Consider the following 16,315-nt stretch of genomic DNA (forward strand, 5'->3'; position numbering starts at 1 on the left):
AACATCCTTGATGCACACTCAGAGCTGGGAGAGAACCTGTAAATCACTAATTATAGCTAGACTTCAGAAAACTGCCAGACTTGTTATTTCCAGCTGTGTGACACCAACATTTCTATTAGCATGCATGCACAGCTTGATCCAAAAGGTTCCCCTTTAGGAAAAAAAATCTCCATGGGGAGCTAAATTACAGATGTTGAAAGTAAATCTCAAAGTTACATTTTTAGCTTGTATTTAATCTTATTGATTTTTTGGGTGCTCTCTTACTATTCTTTAAATTATTTTCAAAGTAAAGTTGTACAACACAAAATGTTTTACCCCCATGGAAGAAAATTACAGCAACTGAGACTTCAATTAGCCTTAATTCTCAAATAAGTAATAGAAGAACAAGCCTTTAAATCAGTGAATGAATCAGAAATTGAATGAAAATAGAATTAGTCATTAGCTTCCAAAGCAAACCCAACTTTTAACACAGTATGGAGATTTCAGCTATCCATACCACTAGACTTATGAAACTTCACAATAGTAGCAAATTAAAAGCTATGTTTATTTAAGCCTTTAGAACTAGGCTTAATTCAGTAATTCAGACTAGGCTATTCCCACCTTCTATAATGTAGAAACAGAAGCCTCTCTAGTTTGAATAGCAGAAGACTGGAAGAGTGTGCCAATATTCAAAAAAGCCAAATGGGATGAGGTAACAATAGGCCAGTTAGCCTGCCATCAATCCTAGGCAAAATAATTTCATTATTGGTACTGACTCAGTTTATAAAAAATTAAAGGATAGGAACATAAATGATGCCAATCAACATGGTTTTATGGAAAATAGGGTTTCTCAAACAAACCTGATTTAATTCTTTGATGAAATAATGTTGGTTGATAATCGTAACAGGATAGATGTAATATACTTAGACTTTTGTAAGGCATTTGATTCAGTACCACACAACATTATGATGAAAAGTTAGCACCATGTAATATCAGTAAAGCACATGTTAAATGGATTAAAAAGTGACTGACAGATCTCAAATAGTAGTTGTGAAAGGAGAATCATTGAATGGGGGTGTTTCTATGGAGGTTCTGCAGGGATCGGGGGCAGAACGGATTCTATTCAACATTTTCATCAGTGGGCTGGAAATAGTTATACAATCACTGGAGATAAAACTTACAGATGACACAGCAGACGTAGAATGATCTGGATGACTTGGTAAACTGGGCCCATTCAAACAAAATGCATTTTAATACAACCAAAGGTAAAGTTTACATATAGAAACAAAGGAACATAGGCCATATTTACACAATGGGAAATTGTATCCTGGAAAGCAGTGAGTCGGAAAATAAGATTTAGGGATCACAGTGGACAAGCAATTCAACATAAGCTCCTACTAAAATACTGTGGCCAAAAAAGGTTAATGCAATCCTTGGTTGTATAAACAGGGGAGAAGTGAGTATACTGGGACATGTAGCAGTATACATGATAACATGCTGTCATAAATATAAAGGGAAAGGTAACCACCTTTCTGTATATAGTGCTATAATATCCCTCCTGGCCAGAAGCAAAATCCTTTCACCTGTAAAGGGTTAAGCAGCTAAGGTAACCTCGCTGGCACCTGACCCAAAATGACCAATGAGGGGACAAGATACTTTGAAATCTGGAGGGGGGGACAAGGGTTTTGTCTGTCTGTGTGATGCTTTTGCTGGGAACAGATCACGAATGCAAGCCTTACGACTCCTGTAAAGTTAGTAAGTAATCTAGCTAGAAAATGCTTTAGACTTCCTTTTGTTTAATGGCTGGTAAAATAAGCTGTGCTGGAGGGAATGTATATTTCTGTTTTTGTGTCTTTTTGTAACTTAAGGTTTTGCCTAGAGGGATTCTCTATGTTTTGAATCTGATTACCCTGTAAAGTATTTACCATCCTGATATTACAGAGGGGATTCTTTTACCTTTTCTTTAAATAAAATTCTTCTTTTAAGAACCTGATTGATTTTTCATTGTTCTTAAGATCCAAGGGTTTGGGTCTGTGTTCACCTGTACCAATTGGTGAGGATTTTTATCAAGCCTTCCCCAGGAAAGGGGGTGTAGGGCTTGGGGGAGGGGGCGATATTTTGGGGGAAGATGTCTCCAAGTGGTCTCTTTCCCTGTTCTTTGTTTAAAATGCTTGGTGGTGGCAGCATACTGTTCAAGGACAAGGCAAAGTTTGTACCTTGGGGAAGTTTTTAACCTAAGCTGGTAAGAATAAGTTTACGGGGTCTTTCATGCAGGTCCCCACATCTGTACCCTAGAGTTCAGAGTGGGGAAAGAACCTTGACACACACTATAGGCCATTGAGGCCTAGTGTGAATGGAGTATGCTTGACATGAGTACATGAGTTGCATGCTGGCAACTGAAGTGAGGATTTAAGGTTTTGAGCATTCAAGAACTGTTCATGCAAAACAACTTTTTTATGTCCATGGGACAAATCAGCAGAAAAGGGAATAACACCAGCTGTGTTGTTATGATAATGTATCTGTTACAGCTGTGGACAAAAATTGCGGGAAATGGAATGCCTCGGATTATGGCAGCCTGCCTGGGACTGTTTTCTTGGAGTTGTGGGTGAAAGGTCCAGTGAACAGAGACAGAGAGCTGATGAAGCAATGGACTGGTCTATAAATGGTTTCCTGACATATCTGAAATTTGGAGTCATCCATCGATCCAGGGCCCTGTTTGTGAAAAGGTGTGCAACGCCAGCTCTCCACACCTTGTGATCAGACTAAATCTCAACTGGTCGTTGGGACTTTGTTCTGATCTTCGGACTCTGGTGCAGTATGATTGGGATATGAATGTGGAGTGAGTGAGACCTATATCGTGATTAATAAAGAGCATTTAGAGTATTAAATACCAACACTGTGGTATATATAGGTATCTGTCTGCTCCCCCATCCCATAGAGAGGCCTCTACTATGAGCCTGACAAGTAGGATGACCATTTTATCTCTCATGAGACTGACATTGGAACACTGCATCTAGTTCTGGTGTCTCTATTTTAAAAGGGACATTGAAAACTGGAGAGGGTGAAAAAAGAGCCATAAAAATTATTCAAGGACTAAAGACAAGGCCTTACAGTGAAAGACTTAAAGGACTCAACCTGTTTAGTTTATCAAAATGAAGATTGAGATGTAACTTGATTACAGCGTGTAAGCATCTACACAGAGAGGAAATACTGGGTACTAAAGCAGGGGTGGGCAAACTTTTTGACCCGAGGGCCACATCTGGGTGGGGAAATTGCATGCAGGGCCATGAATTTAGGGCTGGGGCAGGGGGTTGGGGTGCAGGAGAGAGTGTGCAGGAAGGGGCTCAGGCAGAGGAGCGGTGTGAGGTGTATGAGGGGGCTCGGGGCAAGGGGTTGGGATGCAGGAGGGTGTGGCAGGGTGTTGGAGCGGGGGTGCAGGAGGGGGCTCAGAGCAGGGGGTTGGAGTGGAGAAGGGGTGCTGGCTGTGGCCCAGCACAGCTTACCTTGAGCAGCTCCAGGGTGGCAGCGGCGCACAGTGGGGCTCAGGCGGGCTCTGAAAATTCCGATATCCTGGCGAATGGGAGCTGCGGGGGAGGTACCCGCAGGCGAGGGCAGCACACAGAGCCCTCTCCCCCACCTCCAGGGGCCACAGGGACATGGTGCCGGCCCCTTCTGGGAGTGGTGCGGGAGAGATTGAGAGGGATCCCCCACACCAGAACATCCCATAGCCTAGTGGCTGGAACAGCTTGTGCAATGTGAAAGCCCCAGGTTTGTATCTCTTTTCAGATCAGGCAGAGGGGGGAACTGAAACTGGATTTCCCTACATCCCAGGAAAGTAACCTAACCACTAGGCTGTTGGTTATAAGGGAGGGCCTCTTCTTCCCCCACAACACTTTATGAATCTAGTCCTTTGCTTTTGTAAAAATGCCTGCACTGGAAACACATTTTTTATGTCAGGACAAAATGCAATGTTTAATTTCTACCAAACTGAAGATTTTTCTGACTTTGATTTGCTGAGGAAAATTGTTTTTGGTTCAATCTGAATTTATTATTATTATTATTATTATAATTTTGGTATTGCCAGAAAACTGAAAAATCCATGATTCACTCAGCTCTACTCAGAAGTAGCCTTTCAAAATGGTGTGAAGAATGGACCTGGGAGCATACTGTAACTACTACTTACACTTCATCACCTAAAAAAGGAATGTTTAGGCTATTTTAGAAAACGATTGCCTTCACACGGAAGAGTTGTTCTGTCTGAGCTGCTACACAAATCTGTTTTTTTTTCCTTCTAACCTGATGCTAATTTTTCACATGTATAAACATCAAAAAAACATTTTTAAGATTCTTTTCTAAGATGTGAAAAACACTTCATCTTTCTCTGAAGATCTGCCTCTTTACTTCCTAAAAGACTTAACCCATGGTTTATGTTCTTTTCATGACACATCATGGTTTCCCCAATGGCTTTATACATAACAATGCATTTTCACCACGTCTTTCTTCTTTTGATGTAGCAGTACTGATCAAGCCACGTCCTAGGATAATGACACAGATCAGTGGTAGCTCCTATTCACAACAAATAAATGCCTGATGGTGTTAGCATCTAAAACCCTTTTTCTGAAACCTAGTACTGAAGAAGTCAGAAAGCTTATGAACCTTTCTGAAAAAGACACAGGAAATGAGGCACCGTATTTCTGAGTGTCTTAAGTTATTATTCATTGTGTTTATTAGGGCAATACCTCATGGACCAGCAAAGAATGGGACTCTCTTATGCTAGGTACTCTACAGATCGTTCCTGCCCCAAAGAGCTTACAACCGAGGCCTGTCTAGCACTGCAGTTGTACCTACAGAGCTGCAGCGCTGAAGCGCATGTGTTGAAGACACTCTATGCCAACGGGAGACATAGCACTGTGCTCCTTAGCGCTTATGCCGGCGTAACTTATGTCATGGTGGTTTATTGACACTCCTGAATGACAAATTATGCCAGCATAAACTGTAGTGTAGCGGGGCCGGCTTGAGGCTCCAGCTAAGGAAGCTGGTGCCCGGGGCAGCAAAGCCGAAGGGGCCGGCCGTTTTTGCGGCAGCACTCATCCCTCGGCAGCACTTCGACGGCAGCTTTTTCATTTTCCCTTCCTCGGCGGCGGCACTTCGGTTTATTTTTTCTTCTTCGGCGGCAGCTTTTTTATTTTTTCTTCTTTGGCTGCCACTTTTTTTTTTTTTTGCGCTTCGCTGCTTGGGGCGGCAAAAAAGGTAGAGCGTGCTAAATAGAGAGGGCAGGGTAGGGGAAAGGATGGAATGCACAAGCAGAGCGAACTATGTGAGCACAGCAAACATACTCAAATCATAGGACTGGAAGGAACCTCGAGAGGTCATCTAGTCCAGTCCCTGCACTCTAGGCAATTTATTCCGGTGCTTAGCCACCCTGACAGGAAGTTTTTCCTAATGTCCAACCTAAGCCGCCCTTGCTGCAATTTAAGCCCATTGCTTCTTGTCCCTATCCTCAGAGGTTGAGATTTTTTTTTTCCTCCCTCCTCCTTGTAACAACCTTTTATGTACTTGAAAACTGTTATGTTCCCTCTCAGTCTTCTCTTCTCCAGGCTAAACAAACCCAGTTTTTTCAATCTTCTCTCATAAGTCATATTTTCTAGACCTTTAATACTGTTAGAAATGCTGACCTTCACTCAAGTTAGTGCTGACAGGCAGAGGCGGAGTTTCATGGTCAGTACGAATTAGAGTTAGAGGTCATATAGGCACTCTATTCCTTTAATTAGTGTATGTTATTAGCTTTATCTGTAGGTTTTTGATACAGAAGTGTCTCCTCATTCTTTAAGCTTTCCACTAGCCTTAGGCTCTACTTTACAAGTGCCATGGTGTGCTCATACATTATATGGTGGACAGCACTGAAGTAATCAAAAACTTCTTGCTTCTCCTTCTGTCCAGGGGCAATAGTTACTCTAATTCTGCCCCTCCTGGAAATCACTGGTTTTAGGTGCATTTGGTCTACTTGCCCTTTGCCTTGAAAGGAGGGTGTGGCTGCATGTTCATTTATAGTTGGCATCTTGGTTTAACAAAAAATGTGATTACAAGAACATAAGTACCTTTTTGTGTACTCTGGCATGCCTGCACAGTACAAAGACAGTTCTAAGGTAATAATAATAGTTCGAAAAATCAGGAGAGAGGAATCAGCCAGAGACTCCAACTAGTAGAAGCACCCAAAGCAGGTACTGCTGCCCTGTGGCCTTGCTGGTGCCACTTCCCCAGTATCCCAAACCCTAGAACTGTGTAGAGGAACTCCCCTGAACACTCTGGGGTTACTAGGACCCAGGTGTTGCCTTCCCTCCCCCCGTAATATGCAGTCTTGAGGGAAAAATCTGCAGGAAGGAACCAGCTAGTCGGAGCAGCTGTAAATGTTCAGTTTCTACCAACTGCTCACAGAAGAGAGGAGGAAAGGAAAATAAGTAGATCTTAAGCATCTAATTTGCCATAGGTCATGGCACTGACCTATCACAAATGAATTCAGCATCCCAGATATGAAAAATTGGTAAGTTCTGCTCCTCCAGTAGGTGTCATTAAAGGTGGGACAGAATGTCTTAAGAAAGGCATAACCAAAAATATTATGAAACAAAGATGAAACAGTGCCACAAACTTATTTTTGCTTGAAAGTCTAGGTCTATAACCAGATAGGGAATTAACCCACCCCACCCCAAAAAAAGAAATTAGCAATATTTTGTCATGCTACTGTTTTAAAACCTATTTATTCAAATCTTCTGGCACATTAGTGACAGAAGATAAAACATGTAACTCTAGTTCGATCATGTTCTGTAGTTCAGTTACTGCAATGTCTTTTTTACAGTAATCATGAATGTTAATTAACAAACTTGAAAATGTCAAACTAACCCTGAGGGTGTGCTTTAAACTTCCAAAACCAAAGACATTCAAGACTTCTATATAGCTACTCATTCTGTAGTGCCTAAATATTATGGAAGGGCCTCCAAATACTTGATGATCTTACCTGTTACTGTGCAGTGTAAGTTCATTAGTAACTGAAACCACAACAACATAAGGCTAGAGGAAGTATTGTTTCTGAGGAGAGAAAAATGGAAACCTGGGGCTGAAGAGTCCTTCCTACAACCGATTCGACCAGATCAGCAAGCCAGGGGATATTTTGCAAAGAGTTGTAAGAAGGTATTTGCCTTTCAGGTACAGATTTTGTTTTCTTTGTGGAGCAGGAGAAAGGGAAGAAAATGGGGAGACCAAAAGGCTGAGGAGCTGTTACCTTCTGAAGTAACTAGAGTTCTTCATGGTGTGTGCCCCTCTGGGTGCACCACATACCTTTAGTCAGATTTTCCGTAGCAGTGCCCATTTGGCCTACACTCAAGCTCTACACCTCCTTGCGCATGGTACCTAGGATATATACAGTTGCTTTGATGAACTATCCTTGGTTCTTTCTGCACTGTGAAATAATACAGATGAGAGACTGAAGTGGAGGGCAACTAGTGGAGCACCCATAGGAAGACATCTGGAAGAACAAGGCAAGTAACCTCTCCTTCAAGTTGTGTCCCTATGAGCTCCAGTTCAGTTGGCTCCCAAGCAGTATCTGTAGGAGACAGCTTTGGAACCAGATGTAAGACTGATGATCTGGCCTATAGCCTGTACATGGGCATAGTGCTTTGAGCAAGTGTGAACAGATGCCCAGCTTTGCATATCTGGCATATCTTTCACCCATGCCATGGAGGTGGATTGGTATCTAGTGAAATGAGCTGTCACATTCTTAAAGGACGCTTAATGTTAGTAGCCTCTTAACAAGTGAGGATATAGCCAGAAATCCATTTTGAAAGTCTTTAGATGGAAATTGTAAGCTTTTGATCTCACTGCAAATGAAACTAAACAGTCTCAGACACTCTAAGCCATATGGTTCTGTTCAAATAGAAGGCTAACTCCCTTCTAGCATCCAGAGTATAGAGGGTAGATTCCAGCCTAGAGTGTTGAGGCTTTGGAAAAAAACACAAGAACATAATTGATGTGGAAATTAGAGGATATTTTGAGTTAAAAATTTAAGATGTGGCCATAAGGAAACCTTTTTCTAAAAGAAAACTGTAAAAGTGTATCTGCCATTCATGCCCCCAGTTCTCCCACTCTGTGGAAGTTACGGTAGCCAAAAAATTTGTTTTCTTAAATAAGTGTAGCACAGAGCAATTAGCTAGTGGCTCAAATGGAGAGTTCATGAGGCAATTAAGGACTAAGTTCAAATCCAATGCAGGAGTGGGTTGTGACACTACACCCCCTATTCTTCATAGAGATATTATAATGATATGAATATGGCATAACTGTGTTTCATGCAAGATGGGTCATGTGAGGTATCATTGGAAAGGTTATGATTTACTGAATGTGATTATCCTGTTTGTACGCATGTATCATTTCTGTATCTGAAGTTAGGAATATTTACTATATAACAATTACAAGCGGGTTTACACCTGGGGAACACACACTAGACAGAATGCAATCAGCCTGGATAGGCCATTAGGGAGCACAATAGGACTTTGAAGATGCTAATCTCTCACCTTCATGAGAAGCTTCCTGGGATGCTGTGAACAACCTTTGACTCATGACTGCTTTGACATTGCAGGATCATGTCATCTGGTACTCGACTCCATCTTGGACTACTAGTATTTTTCCACTAATAGGGAGTGGGGATCAAACTGGGAAACAAAAAATTTCTGCCATAGGCAAACCCTATTTAAGACAGAGAAGTGAGTTAATCGGGGTTCATTCTTCACTGAATCCCCACCCAGGATGAAACAAAGACAAAAGGGGGCGGGAAGAGGGAAGAGCTGAGCCCAGGCTGGAAAAGGTGTCTGGCCTGTGAAAGAAATGCTGAAAACTTTTAAGGGGAGAAATTACTACTTGTAACAAGTTTCTTTAATGTATTAAGCTTAGTTTGCATGTTTATTTTATTTGTTCCGTAATCTGCTTTGATCTGTTTGCTATCTCTTATAATCACTTAAGATCTATCTTTTGTAGTTAATAAACTTGTTTTTGTTTTCTCTAAATCAGTTTGTGGCATTCATAACTGAGGGGCGCAAAAAGCTGTGCATATCTTCCTCCACATTGAGGGAGAGTGCGAATTTAATAAGCTTAGGTGTAGTGTTTTCTGTGCAGCACAAGACAATACATTTTTGTGTTTACACTCCAGAGGGGGAGTGCACTGGAGTTCTGGGCAATTCCCTAACTGAGTCTTCCCACGAAGAGCTGATTTCAGTGTCTGCATCTTTCTGCAGCTGGGTGTGCCCCTACTTGTGTGCGCGCGCTGGAGGAGGCTTGAAGGCCTGGCTCAGCAGGACAGTGTAAGGGAGCCCAGGGTGGTGGAACAGGTGGGCTCAGAGGTACCCCAGTACATCAGGTGGCACCCCGGAATGGGGGGTAACCAGTCACATGGGTTTCCTTATTTGTGGGAATAGGTTAATCAATTTGTCGGTCTCAGGGCAACAGCAGCTGTATTTCCCTTAGTGGTCCAGCAAGGTCACCCACTCTCAGGCTTCCGTTCAAAAGAAGCGCATTCGGAACATATTTAGTCCACCCTTTATACTGTTCAGAGGTCTTCACGAGCTCCTGGAAACTCAGAATCAATTAGTAGACAATGGATTTTCCTCACTGGGAAAAGGGTGAATTCAAAGTGGATCATTTGCATTCCCCTTACACCACCCAGGAAATCCTAGTAAAGCCACTTTACATGTATTGTTCCAAAAGGCCCTTTGAAGTTCCTAATATCTTCCAGTGATTGAATTAGTCAATCTCTTACAGAAGTTACATGCCATTCCACAATAACTCATACACAATTGCATTTTAATACAATGGACTCCAAAGGTATTAAAGCTAATTCAATAAGAAAACAAGGCAGGAGCAAGAGCTATCACAGCCGTGGGTGACTGCGTTGAGCAGCAGCTAAACTGCTGCTGGGCTTAAAAGCTCATCTGCTGACCCTTCGAACCAATCAGGCAGTGTAGCCACTTAGGCAGTCCACTACAGGCCGGATGCACTCTTTAGTTTGCCCTGAGACTGGCTCTGATGCAGGCCCTGTTTCCTGATAATATGGTTCCCTCAAGTTTCTAGCCTAACAGATTTACTTCCTAACATACCTGAGTAAAATTTATTTTAAATTCCTAAATTACACCTTTGTTCTTGTACATTTCTTTTTTATATTAATTTCATAATTCCATTTCATAACCTAGTGAGTTCAACTCAGTCCCCAGAGTAGCTAGTTTCCTGATTATCCAGAGTGGCTCACTCAGCAAGTTACTCAAGATTTACAGTTATTTCAGACACGAGGAGAAAAATTTGGCTCAATATGTTTACAAGACGGTTCACTTGCAAGTCGGTTCAAAAAGAGAATACAAAAAACCTTGTTTTAGCAGTGATTAACCTGCGCGTGTCACAGTTTCACGGTTAACTGAATCTTTGCCCCCTACCCACCCTGATCTTCCTGGAGGACACCCACTTAAGATTTCAGGCTCTTGGGCAGAGACCCACACCGCTCCCTCTAGACCAGGGATTTAGGCTTGCAGTCCCTCTGCACCTCACTGATTTCTCTGGTAAGTCTGATTGTGGTCTATCACCGGTGGTTAACCTTTCTCCAGGGGCTACAATAGTGTATACCAGTTACCAACCAGCTTTCACAAAGCCAAGTACATTTATTCTCAGGATAAAAGCATTACAGAGAAAACATGTAAAAACAATAAAAATTCCTACACACATGCTAGAAGCTTATCAGAAGTCATTCGTCTTATTGGTCCCTAGTAAGTAAGTCTCTCCAACCCTTCCACAAGAGTTGGGGTCCCATTTGCACAGACGTCCTGTCCATTTGCTGGATCAGAAAGAGGGCCCATTGTCATTATAAACTCAATTTTATACTAAAAGCCCTTTTTGCTCTCTGGTAAAAACCAGTCTGAACCAGCATACACAAACCTCCTCAGGGGCTGATAATTCTCTAGAAGTGGTTACAGCCTGAGTGATTTGCCTTAATCACCTCCCTACTCTTTTTTATTTCCTGGAGGAGCTGTGGTAACACTCCCGCAGTGGAGCTACATACAATCCCTGGTCCACTGTGATACATAAACCATTCATGAAACTTAACAATGTGGTCCCCCGAGATACTGCATGGAGTTGCAATATCTGTCACAGTACCCTCTTAGAAAGGGTATATAATATTGGTCTTTAGAATGTGATGAAAGTAGACTGAATTATGTCATTTTTTTCAACAAGTTGTACAGAAGCAACATTTTCAGTTAAGATACGACAAACTACAATATTTACTTTTTACCTAAAATATTTTTCTGGACTAATCATCATGCTATCTTTGTCAATATAACCTTATTTTCATCTCAAGAGCAAATATTTTCTCTCGTACCTCTATCAGATTGATACTTTATATCAGGGGTAGGGCAACCTATGGCATGAATGCCAAAGGCGGCACACGAGCTGATTTTTAGTGGCACTCACACTGCCCGGGTCCTGGCCACCGGTCCGGGGGGCTCTGCATTTTCATTTAATTTTAAATGAAGCTTCTTAAACATTTTAAAAACCTTATTTACTTTACATACAACAATAGTTTAGTTATATATTATAGACTTATAGAAAGAGAGGGTCTAAAAATATTAAAATGTATTACTGGCACGCAAAACCTTAAATTAGAGTGAATAAATGAAGACTAGGCACACCACTTCTGAAAGGTTGCCGACCCCTGCTTTATATAAATGCTAGTTCAAAAGTTGCTACAAAAACACATCTAGACAGTTACAATGTAAAAATAATGTTTATTCATTCTTGGAATACTTCAAACTTACCACATATTATCAAAGTTAACTCATTATTCAATATATTTCATTTTTTTAAAAGATAGGCTATCAAAAGAAACACCAGTCTTTGCATGTCTGATATCGCTGCATAAGGCTGTATCTATTTAGCATTAGAACTTTGGATTTGTTCTGTTCTTACACATAATTTAAGCTCCCTCATATAAAATGTAAACAGCAATCACAAAACATAAGAGGGTTTGTGAGTGGGAAAGCCATAGTTTTCCAATATCTGCCGCTCATTGTACACTCAGTCATGAAAATACTCGTCTAACTGGGAGGTCCAAACTGAGATGGATGACCATTTGGAGAAGCAGGCGGTGGGGGTGGAGGTGGGGGTGGGGGGAATGGGAATGGTGGACTATAAATGTTAGAGTACATGTTGGGCCCTGTCCACATCATGTTTGGATTTGGGGGTGGAAAGTGATGCATCTCATTACCAACAGGTCCAAATCCTGGAGGAGGAAAAGGATACTGCAGCATCATGGGATTTTTTTGTCTGTGAGGCTGTGGAAACATTGCAGATTCTTGATGTAGCCTGTGATCTGAAGAGTACAAGTGCGGAGGTCTTAGTTGTGGTCTTGAGAAGCTTGGATTAACAGATGGATGAGGAAACCTCTCCCTTGAGAAGCCAGGATTAAATTCTCTGCCACGATAGCCTCTTGAATAATTTGAAGTAGGCTGTTGTACAGACTGATGCTGAACTTCTTTTTTCTCACCTTAAAAAATAGCCACAGAATTACATTTTTTTAGTATTTATATTCAAATTTTGGAACTTGGACTATATTTAAAACAGCTTAGTCTAAAAGTCTGACAAAACAGATGGTCTTCTCTTTCTCTTTAAAATCTAATACTTAAACAGTATACGAATAAAAATATGCAACTCGCGTTTAAACAAACTCAAAACAAGGACTAGATTATGCTTAGTGTTTATCAGCTGACCTATTTGTGTTTTAAAAATGATGAAAAAAAACAAACATATGAACTGTAAGGTATCTTTTAAACATCTGAAATTAGTAAATGCTGTGTGATTAGTGTGGTCAGTGTGGTCAATAAATTACCATTTGTAAACAAAATGTTAAATGAACTCCATTAGGGTGGGAGGGTTTAAAACAATGTTGAAACAACAGTGATATTTAGTGGGTTTTTCTTGTAAGATTTGAATGCTTGAAAATTAGTAGTAAAAAGAAGAAACATCAGCTTTTTCCCTCCTCCAGCATACATGGTTTATTTACCATAGAGATACTCAAATTATGAATAGCACACTCTAAAGTTTTCTTTACAATAAAATTTAAAGAGTTTGTTTTGAATAGAAAAAATATAAAGCTGAAGATGTAACATTTGTGTTCTGATTCGGTGCAGGAGTTTTCAGATTTTAACTCCAGTGAACATGCTAAGATTACTGGTACTGGATCTACCTAACAACCAACCAAATGTTTATTGGGTAAATCCAATAAACCCAATACGTTGCCTGTAGCCATCAAAAAAACCCACCACATTTTGGTCCGATAAGAAGCCAAGAGATCATATTTATGCACAGAGTTGACCAATATATGCAAGGCTAATTATAATTATATCACATTATCAACGTGAATTATTGATTCCACATATATTAATATGCCTTAAGCATACAGTATCAATATAACTTTATACTGTATATCTATTTCTAGCAGTTACAGGGCCTGTTTTGACCTATGTCTTTTTACAAGCCTGTTCACTTATGCTAAGTATCACTTTACAAAGCTGAAGTCAACTTTGACATTAGAACACAAGAAATGTACCAAAGGCAAAATACATTAATGTTCTGACCTAGTACAAGCTAAGGAGGTACCTTCATGAACTAGTATCTCGAATACTAGTATCCAAAATAAGAATAAGGACGGAACAGAACAACAAGTTAAAGAACTGGGTCAAACTGGTGGATTTTAGTGATATGTACAAAGTTTTGTAACTTGCAATATCATTTATAGGATGATAAACACGCCTAGTTAAAATGTGTGACTTTGGGAGCATCCCTTGTGTGTATGTTGAATTTACCACCACCTGCACAAGACAGATTCCTTGAAACTAATATCCTTTAGCAATAAACCTGACTGACAATGGTTATTTGGTCTCTTGAATACATTTCATACCAAATCAAAGTGTGGTCAAGCAATTGGCTATACAATTTATCAGTATGCAGAATCTTGATTTCACCATTTAAATTTTACACGTGTCATGCAAGGTAGTGTCAAAGGACATCCCCTATATTAACTCTAATTATTTAATTTATCAGAGTAAGCACATAACAGGCTTAATCAGGATTTTGATTTTTATGATAACAAAAAGCAAGTCATGGAGCCCTTAATTAAAAGGTATTTTGACTCACTTGGGAAGATCATTTTAAAAGCATGTACATTTAAAAAACTGAGCTTATTATTCCACTGAAAGGAAAATTATCAGGATATCTTTGGTCATAAAATATTCACAAGGTTCAGCATTAGTCATCTAGGGAATTTACATTTTTATTGACATCCCTACTGTTGTAAGCACTGAGCCAACAGGTTAATTATGAGCTCATCTGTAAAAAAAAAAAAAAAAAAAAAAAGTAAGCAAGTTTATAAGAGTTCACAATCTATAACAACAAATGTCAATGGGAAAAGAAGCAAAACAGAAAAACTCAATTAGTCCCAATAAAAAGGCCTAGTGATATAACTGAAGGACTATGTTAAAATCATGCTTGGTAAACAAGAAAAGTGTGGAACTGAAAACCAATAGGCCAAAATTGGTGTTTCAAAAACTAGGCCTAACAATTGGTGAACAAAAATAATGAAAGAATGGACTATTCCATCCAAACCTCCCTTTCGGGGTCCTTAAAAAACAAGACTTTAAAAAAAAAATTAGCAAAAGCAGCAGCTGTTTGCCAGCAGCTACTGAAACAAGCTTCCCATCATGGCTGCCATCCCCAAGGTCTCCTGGGACCCCAGAACTTCTTTATCCTGAACTTGAAAGATGTCTTAAGCAAACTGGGTGAGTGAGAGAGCGAGCACGCTAGATGACATCACCAGCTCAAGTTGAATCCTGCATACTTTCAGGGATGTTAGACTTTGCCAACTACTTGACGCTCTGTGTGTCCTTTCCTTTCCCCATCTTACTTCTTCCCTTTCCTTTTCCCTTCTGTCTAATAAAAGACAAGGCTGCATATTTTGTAACACTGCTATAAGCCTGTGGCCAGAAAGAGGCACCTTACAGCAGTGCCCTGAACAGCCGAAGGCTGTTGCCAAGTCTTGGAATGGCTGATAAGACTGTGTATTTCCAGGGGTGAGGATGCAAGGGAAAGACAACCCCAGGTATAGAAGCTGCATTTTCTCTCTCTCTTATTCTTCTCTCCCCTTTTGTGTTTTTGTCTTATATCTTCTTAGGAAACAAAATCAGACTTTAACAGCAGCAGCAGCAACAGCTCTAGCCTATCACAACTAATTACCTCTCTTTTTCCCAAAAAGGACTGATATTATCTTTGATATCATCAAAAAGACTGTCAAACAAGGGTATTTGTCCTAAAAATTCTCTTCAGCTCAGGGGAAAGGGAACAAGGGATGTTGTAAGGCTTTCATTTTAACTTAATACTTTACATTTTAAATGCTTAACTGTTTTTCCTTCTTTTCTGTACCTTTAATAAAAGGTTAGTAGGATTTTTAATGGCATTTACCATAGCACTAAGCAGGCTGAGGTTTTTGTATACCAAACACTGAACCCAGTTTAAAATGTTTAATGTTGAACACTAACTGGGTTAAATTAACACCTTTGATTCGTTGGGCCCATTTATTCAATCTAAACTAGCATACCATTATATTGTGTTTGCACACACATGCAAATTTAATATTAAGTATATATATAATCTTCCATACAACATAATAATTAAGCAAAGTAATATTTTTAGTTCACAATAAAGTTCTCATTTAATCTGTAAATATTTAAGCTCATCTGATAGCAATTCTTTGTTCCAATTTAGTGAGTTATGTTTGTATTTGGCTTTCAGACTCAAAACCAAAAGAGAAAAACAATGGTGAACTCTTGCAAATTCCAGGTACCACTAAACTAGTGTATCAAGGACAACTCTTGCCAGTGGTTTAAGGGTTAGACTATTCTAAAAAACTTTGGTGCGTTTGTGAAATTTCTATAGATACATCAACATATAACAGATACTCCATTTTCCCAGTAAAGAAATGAGATTATTTAAATGTCAGGTACACCAGAATCCTTGCCAGACTATGTACTCTTTAACTGGTTAATGTAAATGCGGGGGGGTGTGGTTAGGTTCCAGGGAAATTTTTTTCACCAGATAAAAGACATTATATACATATACAGTATAAGTTTTAAATAATTCTATACTAACATTTTAATACTGTACTCACCAATGGTGATTGTGAAGCTTGGTTGAGGCAGGGGTGTAGCAGGATTGGGGCTTGCCCCATTCCACCCACCTGGGGCTCTTGTCGGGGAGCGGG

At 40.1% G+C, this 16,315-nt stretch overlaps 1 protein-coding gene across 2 annotated transcripts in view; it reads right to left on the reverse strand.

Moving 5' to 3' along the window:
- Nucleotides 1-10,770: 10,770 nt before the first annotated feature.
- Nucleotides 10,771-16,315, reverse strand: part of NAF1 (nuclear assembly factor 1 ribonucleoprotein) — a 74,133-nt gene continuing 68,588 nt past the window's right edge. For both annotated transcript variants that reach the window (XM_074951087.1, XM_074951086.1), the window contains exon 8: nt 10,771-12,547. In XM_074951087.1, coding sequence (XP_074807188.1) covers nt 12,099-12,547 — 449 coding nt within the window. In that variant the 3' untranslated portion in view covers nt 10,771-12,098. The remainder of the gene's footprint in view (nt 12,548-16,315) is intronic.

The sequence above is a fragment of the Natator depressus genome, chromosome 4 (assembly GCF_965152275.1).
Source record: "Natator depressus isolate rNatDep1 chromosome 4, rNatDep2.hap1, whole genome shotgun sequence".
NCBI classification, from domain to species: domain Eukaryota; kingdom Metazoa; phylum Chordata; order Testudines; family Cheloniidae; genus Natator; species Natator depressus.